Below are 16,173 nucleotides of genomic sequence, written 5' to 3'. Positions count from 1 at the left end.
ATATAATTAAATACTTCCGGAATAGAACACATTACCATCTGTCGCATCTAGTGTGCTAATAATAAAGAATAATATTCATTAGTCATTTTAAAATTATTTTGAGAATTAAATAGCTAGTTTTTTGTTTATGTAATATATAAAAGTAAGTATGTTTTTATTTTGTAATAGTAATGTTTACTGTATGCACTAGGTATGTGTTCCTAATTTTTCTTTCCTTCTGCGGGCCTACTGGAAGAGATTTCAACATGAAATAAGTAGTACCCTAGTACTCTGTATCTTTATTGTCGCGTTTCTTTTAACAGCTGTGTGTGCAAAATATATTAAATAAATAAATATATCAAACCGAATATTTTCTGTTTGGCTTTTAATCAATTAGTTTCGGTCCCAATCGCTTCGGGTTCGAAGCCTAAATAAAATGATATTTACTTCTATCTTGTTTAATAAAACTACTCATTCAAAATGCATTCCTAAAGATCGCGGCGTATAATCTAGCCGTAGAATAAAATTTCGGTGTATTCAGAGTGAACGGAGATGAGGTTTGGATGAAAGTACTAGACTATAGGCGACCATAAACCGTCATGAACCAAACAAGATTATCTATCAGAGCGTATCCTTGTCTGCTCCAGCTGATAATAGAATCAAGGCCAGAAACCGAAGCTGTGTTATCGCGCACAAAAACATCCTAACCCTCAATGAAATATTCAACGTCAAAAAACCTCGCGCATACCTTATTAAATGTTATTAAATACACATTGAAATTTATGAATAAGTTCGTCCCCTTCTGACTTGAGGGGGGGCATTAGCTTCGACCGATTTGTCGTCTCTGTCGTCACGCGCATGCGCTCTACGAGTTTCTTTGTCTGCTTTATATGTAGGTGTGTATGTTAGATGAAATCGTATGAGGGTTCAATGATCCTAAATATGCGAATATCTGCGACCCGAAGATTTAAGAGAAACGCGTTGAGTAAATTCTGTATAATGTATACAGAAATACATTTTGTATGTACATTGTACGTACGTACATATGTAAATTGAAAAGGGATTGCATCGGATGAGCTTTTAAATGTAACGTTTGCGATGCTCTGTAAAGCTCTCGGGACTGTAATAGCTTTTATGTAGAGAAATTAATTGTTAAATTGGGAATGCATTTCGTTAGTGCTAAATTAGCCATGTTTCTCAAACCACAAAATGATCTATGAGCTATATCTGTTTTATTATATCCTTGCCAGAATATTATGTCGGCGTAAGGAAATTATTGTACTATCGTCGGTTCTTGATACGTATGCAAATTTTCAAGGTTACCAAATATTTTGAAGTCGATGGAAATCATATTGAAAGATTTCGTTCCATAGATAGATAAAAGCAAGAAAATAAATAGGAAAAGTACGTGTTAACAATAATAAACTTTGTTATTGTTATAGATAAGCTAACTTTATTTTTCTTACCTATGCTGATAGCCTTGAGAGACTATATCAACGTTACCCTAGCGTATAGGTGAGCTCTCGGGGCTCAAACCAGGAGGTGTTGCTAGCACTTGACTAGCACTAACACAACAATAAATAGTACATGCATATATATTTTTGTTGATAAAAAAACTAATCTATTTATTCTTATATAAGTAGTGTTTTTTATAACAAATTATATAATATACATAAATGGTATTATTAGTTATGTAAAAAAATGAAAACAATGAAACATTTATTTACAGCACTCACTTGTACTAGACTCTAGTGGATCCTAGAAGTTTGAGATGATGATACCATTTTTACCATCGCACCGCCCGCCACCGGAGTAGACTTCATCCATACTACCAAGAACCACTGCGTTCACTGACAATGCGTTGCCAGAGATCTTTTTTGTCACCACGTACCATCCAACCTCTAGGTTTTTTCCCGAGCGCTATGACATGTCCTTCTTCAAACGGGGCTTGTGGAGAGTACTTAACGGTAGGCAGCAGCTCGGCATTGCTGGGCGACGGTAACCACTCACCATCAGGTAGGCCGTATATGGGTCTGCCTACAGAGGCAATAAAAAAAGAAATTGGTAAAGTGAATAAGAAGGTGGGTATGATGAGGAATTGAGAGAGAGAGAAGGAGAGAGAGAGAGAGAGTATTCTTTATTGTACACCAAAAAATAAATAAGCAATGCGATACATTAAATACAAAAAAAGTACAATTGGCGGTCTCATCGCTAAAAGCGATCTCTTCCAGACAACCATCAGGTGGAGAAGAATCTTTTGGAAACAAATTACGCGCGGTGTACCAATCCAGTGAAATTTATATATATATGTATATACTTATAAATATACATACAAATACACAATGTAATATAATAATAATTATTATTAAAAATTGCTTTGTTTCTTTCCCGAAACGCTGACATCTATAATTTGTATTGCGCTTTTGAACTTTGACGTCACTTTACAAAGTAGGGCCCTGTCTAATATCAAATTAATTTCTTAATTCTCGTCGATTTATTGTTATTAGTCAACGTTTATTGACGGCAAAATTATCTCTAAGCTTTTAGCTTTTCACTTCCGCAAAAAAAGCTTTTTGAAAGCTTAAAAGGAACAGGTGTCGCCCAAATTTTCTTATCGTCAAACGTAATGGAAAACCCAAAGTTTTAACTTGAAAATGAAACTTTTAGGTTATGAAGTGTGCTTGGGACTGCGGTGAGTTTTTAAGTGACGTCGTGCTTTCAGGGCCGAAGCTTGAGTACCCCTTTAGCGGAAGTCTCTTGTGGCATGTCCGAGATATGTCTCCGGACACGTTGAGGATCTGAAGGGCAAAACATCTGAATATTTTTTTTTTATTTGTTTATTTTTTATGATAAGTATCGCATTTGAAATAAATTGTTTTTTTTGTTGTTTAGATAGGTGGACGACCTCACAGCCCGCCTGGTGTTAAGTAGTTACTGAAGCCCATAGACATCTACAACGTAAATGCGCTACCCAGCTTGAGACGTAAGTTCTAAGGTCTCAGTATAGTAACGGGGACTGCCCCACCCTTCAAACCGAAACGCATTACTGCTTCACGGCAGAAATAGGCAGGGCGTTGGTACCTACCCGTGCGGACTCGCAATAGGTCGCAATAGGTAATAGTTGGAATTTCGATAAATTAACGCTTGGGCCGATCGTGCCTCTCTATCGCTTGTTCCGCGCTCTCGCTCGCACGCTCGGGTTCAGGCGGAACGTGACACTTTTTCGTGCGTGCAGCCGGTGTTGGTCGACTTAAAAGACGTTATCACGCATCTCAAGCAAAGTTACGAAGTAATTTACTAAAATTCTCATTAAAAACTATAATATTATTACGTCGCGGGGCTCCACTGCCGAAGTACTTCGAGACGGTTCCTTCGGTACCTTATCTTGATTAACTTTCGTTTGTTTTGTTCCAGATTGCTGCCCGGTTTCAAAAGGGAACAAGGATACAGGTCTTGATTTTTAAAATTTGAATTTTATATCCTCCCATTACAACGTGCTTTATTATGCGGACCGTTTATCATATAATATACAAGTTTCTTCAACGTATTTGCATAGTAGAATTCACATGATTCTTCTTCACTGACCTCTAACGAATAGCTCTTTGAATTTTCCGATTCGCTTGCTTTATAAAACTGTTAGTGTTTGAGATAACCTTACAAAGAAATCGTTTCAATTTCTATTTATTGTTAGGATTGAATATTTTATTTTTAGATACATATTTCGGGAGACGGATTTCATAGTTCAGCACTATGAATAGAATTCTTTCTGTTTTCTGTAATGTGTAGGTAGTGTGTGTTTTTATCTCGCAAACTTTGACATAAACTTCGTCTTTCTATCTGCCGCGAAGTATTCATGTGCTCCGATCTCCAAAAATGTCTAATGGGCCTCTGTGATTTCTAAGCTCGCGCTACTTCGATAAAGCGGCACGACCACGATGAGAACCCTCTCATCGTGGCCGCCGGTATATCTACATTCCCGATCCTGCAGACAGAATGGAAAGCAGTCGACGTTGCCCAAAACACGTAATTTCGGATCCTTCCGATCCACTAACGGTGCTTTTATGTACCTCAAGAACCGGTCATCGTTCTCGTCGAACACGTCGCTTGCGACGAAGGGCTCGACGAGTAAATTGACCCACAGACACAGCCCACTGAGTTTCTCGCTGGATCTTTTCAGTGGATCGCGTTTCCGATCCGGTGGTGGATGCTGTGAAGCACGGCTATTGCTAGGGTTCGTGTTAGCATCGTCGTCAGGGTTGAGCTCCGTGAGCTCACCTACTAGTTAAGGTTACGCTGAAATAGCCTCTAAAGGCTCAACAAAATAAATCTCAGCTCGTATATGAAACTTGTCAATAATTATGTTATCAATAACGGCGTAGGTCCTCTACGGCGTAGGCCATCTACAGCGTAGACGTAGAAATGTTTCAGTATCTGAATGATGGATTTATTTTATGGTATTAATAAGTGAAGCAAAAACTTTGTCCCCCTTTTTACGAAAATTGCGCGGACGGACAAGTATGAAATTTTCCACACTTATAGAGAATACTTATAGAGACTATAAGAGAGAGAGATATAACACTTATAGAGAAGGAGTGCAGAATCTTATTATTTTTTGTTAATTAAATACATTAAACCAATAAAAAAAACATTACATACATCACCATGTATTTGAAACACACTCGCATATACACTATTTTCTTTATTTTTATTATCAAACTTTTGCTATTATTTAAAGTCTGTGGTCAAATTGACAATAGATTATTATTAATGTTTGCCTTTAATATTTTTTGTCTATAGTGTAGTCTTGACGAAATCCGTGATTAAACAATTATGTGTATTAGTTTTTGACAATAAAACCATAATAATATGGAAACTTATAATTTTAATCAATTATAGTCGAATTTCGACTACTGGGCGACCATTGGTTTTATGCATTGCTCAAATAGAAGTTTTTTAAATGGCGTATAACAAATTTTTTAGAACGAAGTTCCTTATGAGACTATGCGGAGGGGTACCCTAACCGGGAAAAAACGTCCGTAACGTAAGATTTTTTCTATTTAGTTTGTTATCAACAGATGTTGCTGCACGTAAATTCAACAATTCCTCAATCGCGGTGACGAGATGTTACACAGTTGATAGACGTTCTCGTATTTCTCTTGCTAAATCATACTTACCTGGCGTAGGGATACCGTGATCATGCAGGCGGTTCCCTCAGGGCGAGGCTGCTCCATTTCGCTGCGGAGTGGTTGACGCTTACGATTATTTTTATCAATAAAAAATGTATACCCGAATAATTATTTTCTTTATACCTCGATTTAAAATTAATATTTTTATAATATGGAACTTCGTTCCTATCCGGTGTCCCACGATATGTACCACACATATTTTTTTGGTTCAACACGCGTTTTCATACTTAAATCGCTCAAAACTCGCAATCGTCCTCAGAGGTTTTGTTTTAGCTTCGTTTTTTATACGGAACATAAACTTACTAATGCAAACGTTTACGGTTACTTTAGTAAGTTGTCCGGATTGTCTGACCACGACCCAAACGTAGTTCCCTCACTCGTTCAACAGAACCAGAGACGTGACTGGAATCTGAGCCCTGCAGTGGCGGCGTTTGATCAAAGAATCCGCTAGAAGTATTCACTTGGTTAGGTTGCTCTCATTATATATATTTTTTTATTGCTTAGATTGGTGGACGAGCTTACAGCCCACCTGGTGTTAAGTGGTTACCGGAGCCTATAGACATCTACAACGTAAATACGCCACCCACGTTGAGATATAAGTTCTAAGGTCTCAAGTATAGTTACAACGGCTGCCCTATCCTTCAAACTGGTTCACGGCAGAAATAGGCAGGGTGGTGGTATCTACCCGCACGAACTCACAAGAGGTCCTCACACCAGTAAATTCGGATTCGGAATGTAGTTTCGCATATTTTCCTAGTCATAGACGATTGAGAAGTTTTCGTATCGTCTACTGTTAAAATTATCTAAAAGCCGGAAATAATCTAATAACAATAATTCAGAGCGAGATTAAATCGTAAAACTTCTTTTAGTTGTGTTTACAAATCGCGGAAACCAAAAAGAATACAGTATTCGTTATGTTGTTCCTCTTGAAAATGTCAAATTAACAATTTAAAAAAAAACAAATATATATTAAGTAATGTTGAGACTTTTTGGCGGGAACGCGAAGTGTGAAATTGTGTGAAACTGTTTAGTATCTGTGAAAGTGCACAGAGGTGGGAAAACGAAACAAAGCCGCTGGACGTAACTTCTCCGGATTATCCAAAAAGTCCACTGAAAAACTCTCAGTAAATGACCACCATTCTACTGAGATTATATTTTATCCCATATCATCTCACCTCACTTCATTTCATTTAATTTCATTTCATATTATCACTTTTCATATAAAAAATAATAATAATATATTTATCTACAAAAGATTAGACTGTATGACACCTTTGCCTTTCCAGTTGGAAAAATAAAACTACCACTTCATAAGTAATGTTGCCATGACTGCGACAAACATGATCAATGTTGTCAGCAATTAAGTTGAGTAACAATTTAAGTTTTCTCGTAGCTTCGTATACCGTCCACGCGCTAGGGTATTGTATTCAGAATTTCATTACAGCCTACCATGTCAACTTGGTAATTAGTTACCCTAAGGGGCTTTAGGGATGGGAAATTTCGAGAAACGTTATCGATAATAATATTAACACGTGCAATATCCGTATGTGTCGTGTCGATTTAGAATATTAAAAAGGGATTTTAAGTTTGCATTGGTTACTCGACGAAATAGCTTGAGTCTTAAATTATAACTTAAGTATTTTATGTGGATCACTGTAAGTTTTGTTTTTCATTTCTTCTCAGAAAGGCCTAACGCCTGGCTTAGCCCATTCGCGATGTTTGATCTAAATTTTGATTTGTTTAGAGATAGCGAGAGAGAGAGAGAGAGAGAGAGAGAGAGAGAGTATGCTTTATTGCACACAAAAAAAACTTCAGAGGTGTCAAGGGACACTCGGATGGACCGAAGTTCCTTTCGATTAATTAGTGAAGGAATTGTAATTTTTTTTTAAGTTATAATAATAAATTACGGCATTATGAAGAAGAAAAAAACAATACTATGAACTAAATTACTATTGTTGAAACGCTATCTCGAGAAACTGTACTCATTACGCGGACCAATCGGATACGAGCAATGTCACGCGATAAGCGCCTACACGTTGATTGGTCAGAATGACGGATCTAAAAAGTGTCGTGACAACTTTTCGTAAGAATTTTTTCCGTCTAGCCCCCTTTCACAACGCGCGATAAGGAACTTCGTTCCAATAAAAAAAAATGCAAAACATTAAACACAAAAAAACCTGTGTACTTATCAATTAAAACGTATACACACACTCACACATACATACATACATACATCCATACATACATACATGTACACATACATACACATATACTTTTAAACATAAATAAGAACAATGTGACAGTTCAAGATTTTAAATTTTAATTTAAGATATGTACATACGTATCTATTCTCTTAATTTATTATGTGTTGTATCCACTAGTAAACTGCTTATGGTCGTATTTACTTCTAAACCAGGCGGTGTGATGTAAAACAGCCCATATATTTTGTTTTTGTACACTCATTTTGTGAATCGATTTTAGGTTCTTCGTGTCACTCACTCGATCGTGTCTTAAACATGCACTAATTGACACTGCTAAAAAGATTTCTGGCATAATACTATTTTTGGAGGTATTCGACAAACGGAAGATCTTCCAGCGAGCGGGTGATATTGCTCGGTAGACCGACGATCCGAATGTTGTTGTTCGGAACTTGTATATTATGCAGGCTTATCTTGAAAATGTCGTAAGCGAGATTCAGGCATCTGTCAAATTACTTGTGTTGTATGATGGCTACCCGCCACATCAAAGAAAGGAAGGAGATAACGCAGGGGAGTTCGTAAAGTCAATGCATTTCTAAAAATTGATCATAAAGAAAGCCTTGGTATAATATATTTTATTAGTTTTAAAGGCTTTGTACCAAGAATTAACGATCTATTTATTTCTGGTATGCTAAATAATATTCTATTACGATGCATACGGATACAGTAGGGATTATTAAAACTGATACGTTAATATTTTCTTTGGGCTATCGCGAGCCGTCAACGCTATTAAAACGTTAGTATTCAGAATCGATCGATAACTTGTTAACCCATCACTAGTAACCTACGAATATTCAACTGAATATTTTGTCGGCAGTTTACACAGTTTGACAAACACTGGACCTTTCCCTTTTAAATAAGCGTTCATTAATTACTCAAACAGAGTACACGCTTTGACACCAGTTTCTCTACTTGTTCTAGAATTTCGAACGCAATTTTGATGTGAAACATCTATAGCCGCACGTAAAACCGTTTTCTGGCGTGGCGACGCATGCCGTGGCGACGCGTCGCCATGCGCAATCGACTGTGCGATTCTCTCCCACTCGATCCGGCGTTAAGCCATCTCTCTCGCTACACTGAGCTCGGATACCTATAGTGTATACTCCGTAGTGTATACAGTGTTGTTTACTACAGTACACATAACCTGTGTTTTACTTGAAAACAATTTATTTTTTCTTAATATTTTATTTTATCATTATGACATATTTAGTTCCTATCACAATCTGTTCTTTTCTGTATATTACTTTTGCAAAATAATGTCGATGTTTCACATCTGCCAGGCGTCCCGTGACGGCTCACATTTTCTATCAACATGAACGTTTTCCTTTATCCGGTCATGTGAAGTTTAAAAGTAGCTGATTATAGGGCGGATGGCGGGCAGCCATCATAGAACATATTAAGATATTTGACAGATACCTGAATCTCACTAGCGACATTTTCAAGATTAGCTTACATATATTATATACAAGTTCTGAACAACAAATTATATCTCTTCTTTACTCGCTCGGTGGAAGTTTTTATTTTATTTTTATTTTTTATTGCGTAGATTTCTGCCGTGCCTGCCTATTTCTGCCGTGAAGCAGTAATGTGTTTCGGTTTGAAGGGTGGGGCAGCCGTTGTAACTATACTTGAGACCTTGGAACTTCTATCTCAAGGTGAGGTGGCGCGTTTACGTTGTGGATGTTTATGGGCTCCAGTAGCCGCTTGGCACCAGGCGGGCTGTGAGCTCGTCCACTCATCTAAGCAATAAAAAAATAAAAAAAAGATACGTGGACGAGCTCACAGCCCACCTGGTGTTAAGTGGTTACCGGAGACATAGAGCTCTATAACGTAAATGCGCCACCCACCTTGAGATATAAGTTCTAAGGTCTCAATATAGTTACACCCTTCAAACCGAAACGCATTACTGTTTCACGGCAGAAATAGGCAGAGTGGTGGTACCCACAATTGCGGACTCACAAGAGGTCCTACCACTACCACCTACCAACTTGTATATTCGCAAACTAATCGATGCTATTTTTTATTAATGTTATTCTACTCTATGACGGCTATCGATAAATATTAATTAAAATATAAACATTGTCTGAAAGAAATGCAAATGAAGAAAACGTCCATGGCACTTTTGTATATTTGATGTCTTCATTTCTTTGTGCACAATAAAATTGAATATTTTATCTTTGATTGACTCGGTGGTGCAGAAGTTAGCGCCCCTGACTATTGTACCGAGGGCGCGGGATTCGATTCTCAGATCGGGAAAATATTCATGTAACGAATAGGTTTGTTTGGTCTTTTTCTAGGTCGGCGCAACGTCACTGTTTAGTTAATTAAAAATATTCGTAGTTAAAGTTAACTGTTTCTTTAATGTAACGCATATCAACAACTGCTTAAGACGGTAGTCAAGAGAATTCATGACTAAGCTATCCCCCCTATTCTACCATAAATACGAGTGACTATTGTTTGCCCACTGAGTTTCTCGCCGGATCTTCTCAGTGGGTCGCGTTTCCGATCCAGTGGTAGATTCTGCGAAGTACTACTCTTAGTAGGGCTAGTGTTTGCAACACTTCCGGTTTGAGCCCCGCGAGCTCACCTACATATTAGGGCGAAGCTGAAATAGCCTCACAAGGCTATCAGCATAGGCAGGAAAAAAAAACGCACAGAGCATTCCGACTCGAGCAGCCGACTGAGGCGGAGCTCTCTGTTGCTATCGTTGTACACTTGAAATCTAATAAAGGGAATTCATTGGCAAAGTGGGTCTTAGTTACTGTCACTGTGGAAAGCAATGATAATAATTAAAATAATTGTTGTTACTAACCTTATACTCTTTGCTAATTACGATATTTTTACTTGTCAAAATTTAAGTCAGTCGCACAATAAATGTCGTTGCAACCACACACAGTTTTTCTTTACGGATAGTACGCAAACCCAATTGAACTCTAATTACATCATACATATTGGTCAAATTCGAGCGGATTTTTTTGAACATACAAGCTATCGAAGATGGACGCCGGTCAGTGAAAATATTGTTTTCCAGTAAGCCGTAAACCATATTCCAGTGATTTAAAGACAAATAATTTATACATAATTTATAAATATTACAATTTTATTCCGTTTTCTGGTTGGACGGTATTATGGATGAACTTTTGAACGTTCTAGAAGATACCGCTGCGCTCTTAAACAAAACTCAAATTAATTTGAAGAAATGTCCAAAAGCTAGATTGACAAGAGGTTATGTAGAAGCAAGAATCAAATGTATCGAAGAATATTGGACCACATTTAAGCAAACGCATCTACAATTGGTAAAAATAACACCGAAAGAACAAAGACAAGAGTTACCATATTTTCAAAATGAAGATTACTTTGTGTTCGAAGATTTGTATCTCGTCTTGTTAGCCGATTTAAAAGATCTTTTGCAATCTTTCACACAAGCAGCCGCGCCGAGTACTTTAACGTCCTCACCAAATAATTCTAAGATTATTGCGGATACCGAAAACCTTGTTCGGTTACCGAGAATCGAATTACCTAAATTCACTGGAAACTATGAAGATTGGCCTACGTTTCAAGACCTATTTACCTCCTTAGTGGATAAGAACCCGGCTTTAAGTGACGTACAAAAGTTACATTATCTTAAGAGTACAGTCAGCTGCGAGGCAGAAACATTATTAAAACCTGTTCAAGTCACGGAAAACAATTATAAAAAAGCATGGAATATTTTGAAGTCAAGGTATGGAAATAAAAGATTAATAATTAACTCAGTTTTGAAGAAATTATTTAATCAGAAGAAAATTAGTTCTCAGTCTGCAAATCAATTAAAAAATTTATTAGACGTCACGACAGATTGTTTGAATAATTTAGAAAATTTAAATATAGCTACGAGCTCCTGGGATCCTATAATTATATTCCTTGTGATACAGAAGTTGGACCCGGAGTCTCACAAAGAATGGGAGCAGACAGCTTATTCAAAATCAGAGGACGAACTACCAACTTGGGAGAATTTAAAAGATTTCCTGCAGTCAAGATACCGTACCTTAGAACTTGTATTGTCCGTGTCAGGGACTTGTAGCAGCCGTGACAAACCTGTAAGAGAACGTTCACACTTAGTAACTGCCACAGCCACCACGTCACAGCCAAATGAAAGAACTTGCGTGCTCTGTAAAGAAAAACATACATTATGTCATTGTAAGAATTTTACCAAACTGCAACCTAAAGAAAGAGCTGATTATGTCAAGACCAACAATCTGTGTTTTAACTGTTTGGTGCCTGGGCATTCTGCTTACCAGTGTAAGTTACAAATGTCCTGTCGCTTATGTAGAAGACGGCATCACACTCTTCTCCACCGCCATCAAGACTCGGCACAAACTGAGGAAAGGAATCAACCGAGTGCATCTCACCACGGGGTAGAAGAGAAAGAAGAGGTTATAAATAGCATGGTGGCGTCACATCACAGTACTAAACAAAGCACAGCACTACTAGCCACAGCGATGGTTTTAGCGAGGAACGAGCATAACCAAACCGTTGTTCTTCGTGCGCTAGTAGACCAAGGTTCGCAGGCTTCATTTTTAAGCGAGAAGGCGGCTCAAATGCTCAAACTTACCAGGCAATCAGCGAGAGGAAGTATCATCGGGGTGGGATCTACTAGGACTAATGTTGATCACGTGGTTCAACTTAAGATTGGCTCCCGCTGGAATCCAAGCTTCGAAATCAACATACAAGCATATGTTATGAGTAAAGAGTTGACCACGAAGATCCCCTCCAAAGCTGTAACTGTCACACATTGGCCACATCTAGAAGGACTCAACCTGGCAGATCCAGACTACTTCCAACCAGGTTCGATAGACTTACTTCTTGGTGTTAAAGAGTATGCACAAATTGTGCAACCAACACTTATTAAGGGCCCTCCAGGTTCTCCATGTGCCCAAGAAACCAACCTGGGGTGGATCCTCTTCGGAGAAATCGATAATAACCGTGAAAATGAATCATTTCTGGTCCTTCATCATCAAGTCCATATAGATCATATGTTGAAATCCCTCTGGGAAATTGACAATGATAAAAAGAGAATATTAACAAAGGAAGAAAAGCTATGTGAAACAATATATGAAAGCACACATACGAGAAATAGTGAAGGAAGATATCTAGTAAGGCTGCCATTTAATACAAAGAATCCAATTTCGACTGAAGGAAATACGAAAGAAATAGCTAGAAAAAGGTTACTTCATCTAGAAAGAAGATTTAAGAAAGAAACTAAACTGAAAGAAGATTATACAAAGGTCATGCAAGAATACATAAAAGCTAACTACATGGAAGAAATACCTAAAAATGAAATACATAAAAGAAAATCAGTATACTTACCTCATCACGCCGTGGTACACGCAGACAGAGAAACTTCTAAGACACGCGTAGTATTTGATGCTTCAGCGAAGGGCTCCAACTGCGTTTCTCTAAACGATGAATTGCTTGTAGGTCCGCAACTGCAAGAGGACTTAAGGAACATACTTATGAGATCGAGATTACACCGTGTTTGCTATGCAAGTGATATACAAAAGATGTACCTGCAAATATTACTTTATGAAGAAGACGCCGATCGATATCAACGCCTTTTGTGGAGAGAAAATGATACAGACCCGATTAAAGAATATCGTATGCTTCGTGTTACATTTGGTACAGCGGCGGCCCCTCACCTGGCTGTAAGAACGCTTCACCAGGTAGCTGACGACGAGGGTCGAATTCATCCAATGGCTGTTCGAATTATTAAAGAAGATTTTTACATGGACGATCTAATGTCGGGGGAGAGCAGTGCTCCTGAAGCCATAAAGAGAGCACAAGAAGTAGATAATATTCTACAGAAAGGTGGATTTGTATTATCAAAATGGTCATCCAATTCTGATGAATTTTTGAAATCTATAGAACCAAACAAACGTACATCTCGAGCACAGTTGGATTTTAAATTGGATGGAAAAGTACAAGCCCTAGGTTTGATATGGAACCTGGGCACGGATCAATTTCAATACAAGGTTAACTTACCAGCAAGGTCAAGCAGTATTACAAAGAGAGGCATACTATCTGATATTCAAAGACTTTTTGACCCACTGAGATGGATCGCCCCTAGCTTAATTTTGGCTAAGATACTCATACAAAGGCTATGGCTAGAACCGATTGGCTGGGATGACGAGATTAACCAATCGCTGTTACACGATTGGCTGACAATTAGAGAAGACTTTGAACATGTAAAAGAGATAGGTATTCCAAGATGGCTAAACACAGTAAGCACACAGATGGAAAACATCGAGGTTCATGGTTTCAGCGATGCTTCCATGAAAGCCTATGCTGCGGTAGCTTACATTCGTGTGAAGAGGGAAGATGGTTCAGTATTCACCAATCTATTAGCTGCCCGTACTAGAGTGGCACCACTCCGTACCGTGTCTCTACCACGCCTGGAGTTATGTGGGGCGCTGTTATTAGCAAGGTTACTTAAGCAAATAGAAAATGCAATGCGTATACCTACTTCTAACATCTATGCATGGACAGATTCATCAATTGTTCTTGCATGGCTATCTGGTGATCCTCATAGATGGAAAACATTCGTGGCGAACCGGGTCGTAGAAATTGTAGAGAATGTAAACACACATCGATGGTTCCATGTAGCTTCGGAAGAGAATCCTGCAGACATCGGGTTGCGAGGCATGCTGCTGGCGGACTTGAAACAGAAAGAGTTGTGGTGGACAGGGCCCAAGTGGTTATGCAAAAAAGAAATAATATACAGTAAGCCAAGAATAACGGAAACAGAATTAGAAATGACACCAATAAAATTAAATACTTACCACAATGCAGAAGAATTAAAACCTTTAACCGCTCAGTTTGAAGATTTTGATACGTTACCAGAATAACTAAAAACTATTATTTACTGTAAAAGATTTTTAAAATACAAAAGTAATTTAAGTACGAACAAGGAAATAACTACACAAGAATTAGAAGAGGCGCTTATCACATGCATTAAGTTAGTACAACAATAATTCAAAGAAGAAATAGATCGGCTAAGAGATAAGAAACAAGTTAGAAGAAAAAGTAAATTACGATCGCTAAACCCATACCTGGATGAGTATCATATCCTCAGGGTGGGCGGTCGCCTTAAACATACTAACTTACCTGATGACCGAAAACACCCAATTATTATTGGAAATTACAACACCCTAGTACACTTGATCGTTGCTGACGCCCATATCAAGACACTACATGGAGGGATTCAGTTAATGCTATGTTATCTCAGATCAAAATATTGGATCTTAAGGGCAAGATCAATAACAAAATTATGTCGTTTGCCAGTGGATTCCACTCAGTGAAATGTCATCTTGTAATTTTGTCAAGATTCTCTACCAATGTCACTGTAGCAATATTATTATTAAATTAATACTAAGTCTCAAGTTAAGCATATTGTATTATGATGTCTAGTATTTAAGCAACTTTTATTTCGTTTTGTAGAATATTGTTTTGAAGTCACCTTGACGTTGTAATTAGTACAATAGATTTAGAAAGAACTTAGTAGTCCTTTGGTGGGCGGTATGTTGTTACTAACCTTATACTCTTTGCTAATTACGATATTTTTACTTGTCAAAATTTAAGTCAGTCGCACAATAAATGTCGTTGCAACCACACACAGTTTTTCTTTACGGATAGTACGCAAACCAAATTGAACCTTAATTACATCAATCAATAATGGCACCAATAATTACCACCTACCACCTACACTTACATATAAATATATGCGTTTAAATAATAAAACCCTAAAAATAATGTAGCAGCAGTTCACGTTTTTATTTTAATTTAAATAACAAATTCACTTATTTTTTTTCCCTCGGATCGCTTCATTCATTTGTTTTTGTCGATTTGAAACTCGCACAGCTGACTTCCTTTGCTGTAGCAGAAGCGCGACGAATATGTATTTTTCGAAATGAAAATACCGTTTCCATGTATTATTATGTTCGCTTTAGACGTAACATTCAGGGTATTGTAGAATAGAGAACGAATGGAGACGCAATTATATTTATTGATCAAAATTACGTAAATAAATAAAACAGTTTCGATTTTGATTAATAATTAAAATCCATTATTTTTTTGAAGTTATACTTCTTTAGGCGCGTCATAAAAAATGGATGAGAGTGAAATTTTACGATGCGCGCGCACCGTGACACAAAATTAACAGAAATGAAGTTGCCCACAAGTGCTCCAATACAATTGAGGTTAACTATCCGTATATATTAGGTAGGTATTTAGTCATGTAAATTACAAAATTGTTATTTAATATAATTCATACTAAATATTATGAAATTATTAACGTTAAATATTTATTATTAACTATTTAATATTAAAAAAAAAATATATAAAAATAAAGTATAACTTCTTACGCGCGTACATAAGTACACGCACCTTTTTTTTTAGGCCACGCGTAAGATGATTTTCATCTCTCGTACATAGGCGAAGATTTTTATTTCACGTGCATCATATCATAGATTTTGCTATTGAGAATTGAGTATTATGATATTAACATTGCTACAGACGTTTGGGTGTCAGATACACATTTTGGATTAGCCGCGAAGCCCTAATCCGTGACATGTTGAGGAGTAGTGTAGCTTACTACTACTAGTGGTGCAGGATATTCCAGGACATAGTTATTAAGGGAGGCCACCAACCTAAGCATTGAGGACACTTATAGAGAATATAGAGAAGGAGTGCAGAATGTTATTTTTTTTAAAATTATG

At 37.4% G+C, this 16,173-nt stretch overlaps 1 protein-coding gene across 1 annotated transcript in view; it reads left to right on the top strand.

Annotated features, from left to right (window-relative positions):
• The window catches only part of LOC134199613 (uncharacterized), a 65,961-nt gene extending 51,657 nt beyond the window's left edge, over positions 1-14,304 (top strand). The window contains exon 4 of the mRNA XM_062670863.1: positions 11,291-14,304. Coding sequence (XP_062526847.1) covers positions 11,291-14,304 — 3,014 coding nt within the window. The remainder of the gene's footprint in view (positions 1-11,290) is intronic.
• The last annotated feature ends 1,869 nt before the right edge of the window (positions 14,305-16,173 follow it).

The sequence above is a fragment of the Bombyx mori genome, chromosome 11 (genome assembly GCF_030269925.1).
Source record: "Bombyx mori chromosome 11, ASM3026992v2".
NCBI lineage: Eukaryota > Metazoa > Arthropoda > Insecta > Lepidoptera > Bombycidae > Bombyx > Bombyx mori.
The sequence above is the reverse complement of the archived record's forward strand: the minus strand, read 5'-3'. Positions and strand labels throughout refer to the sequence as shown.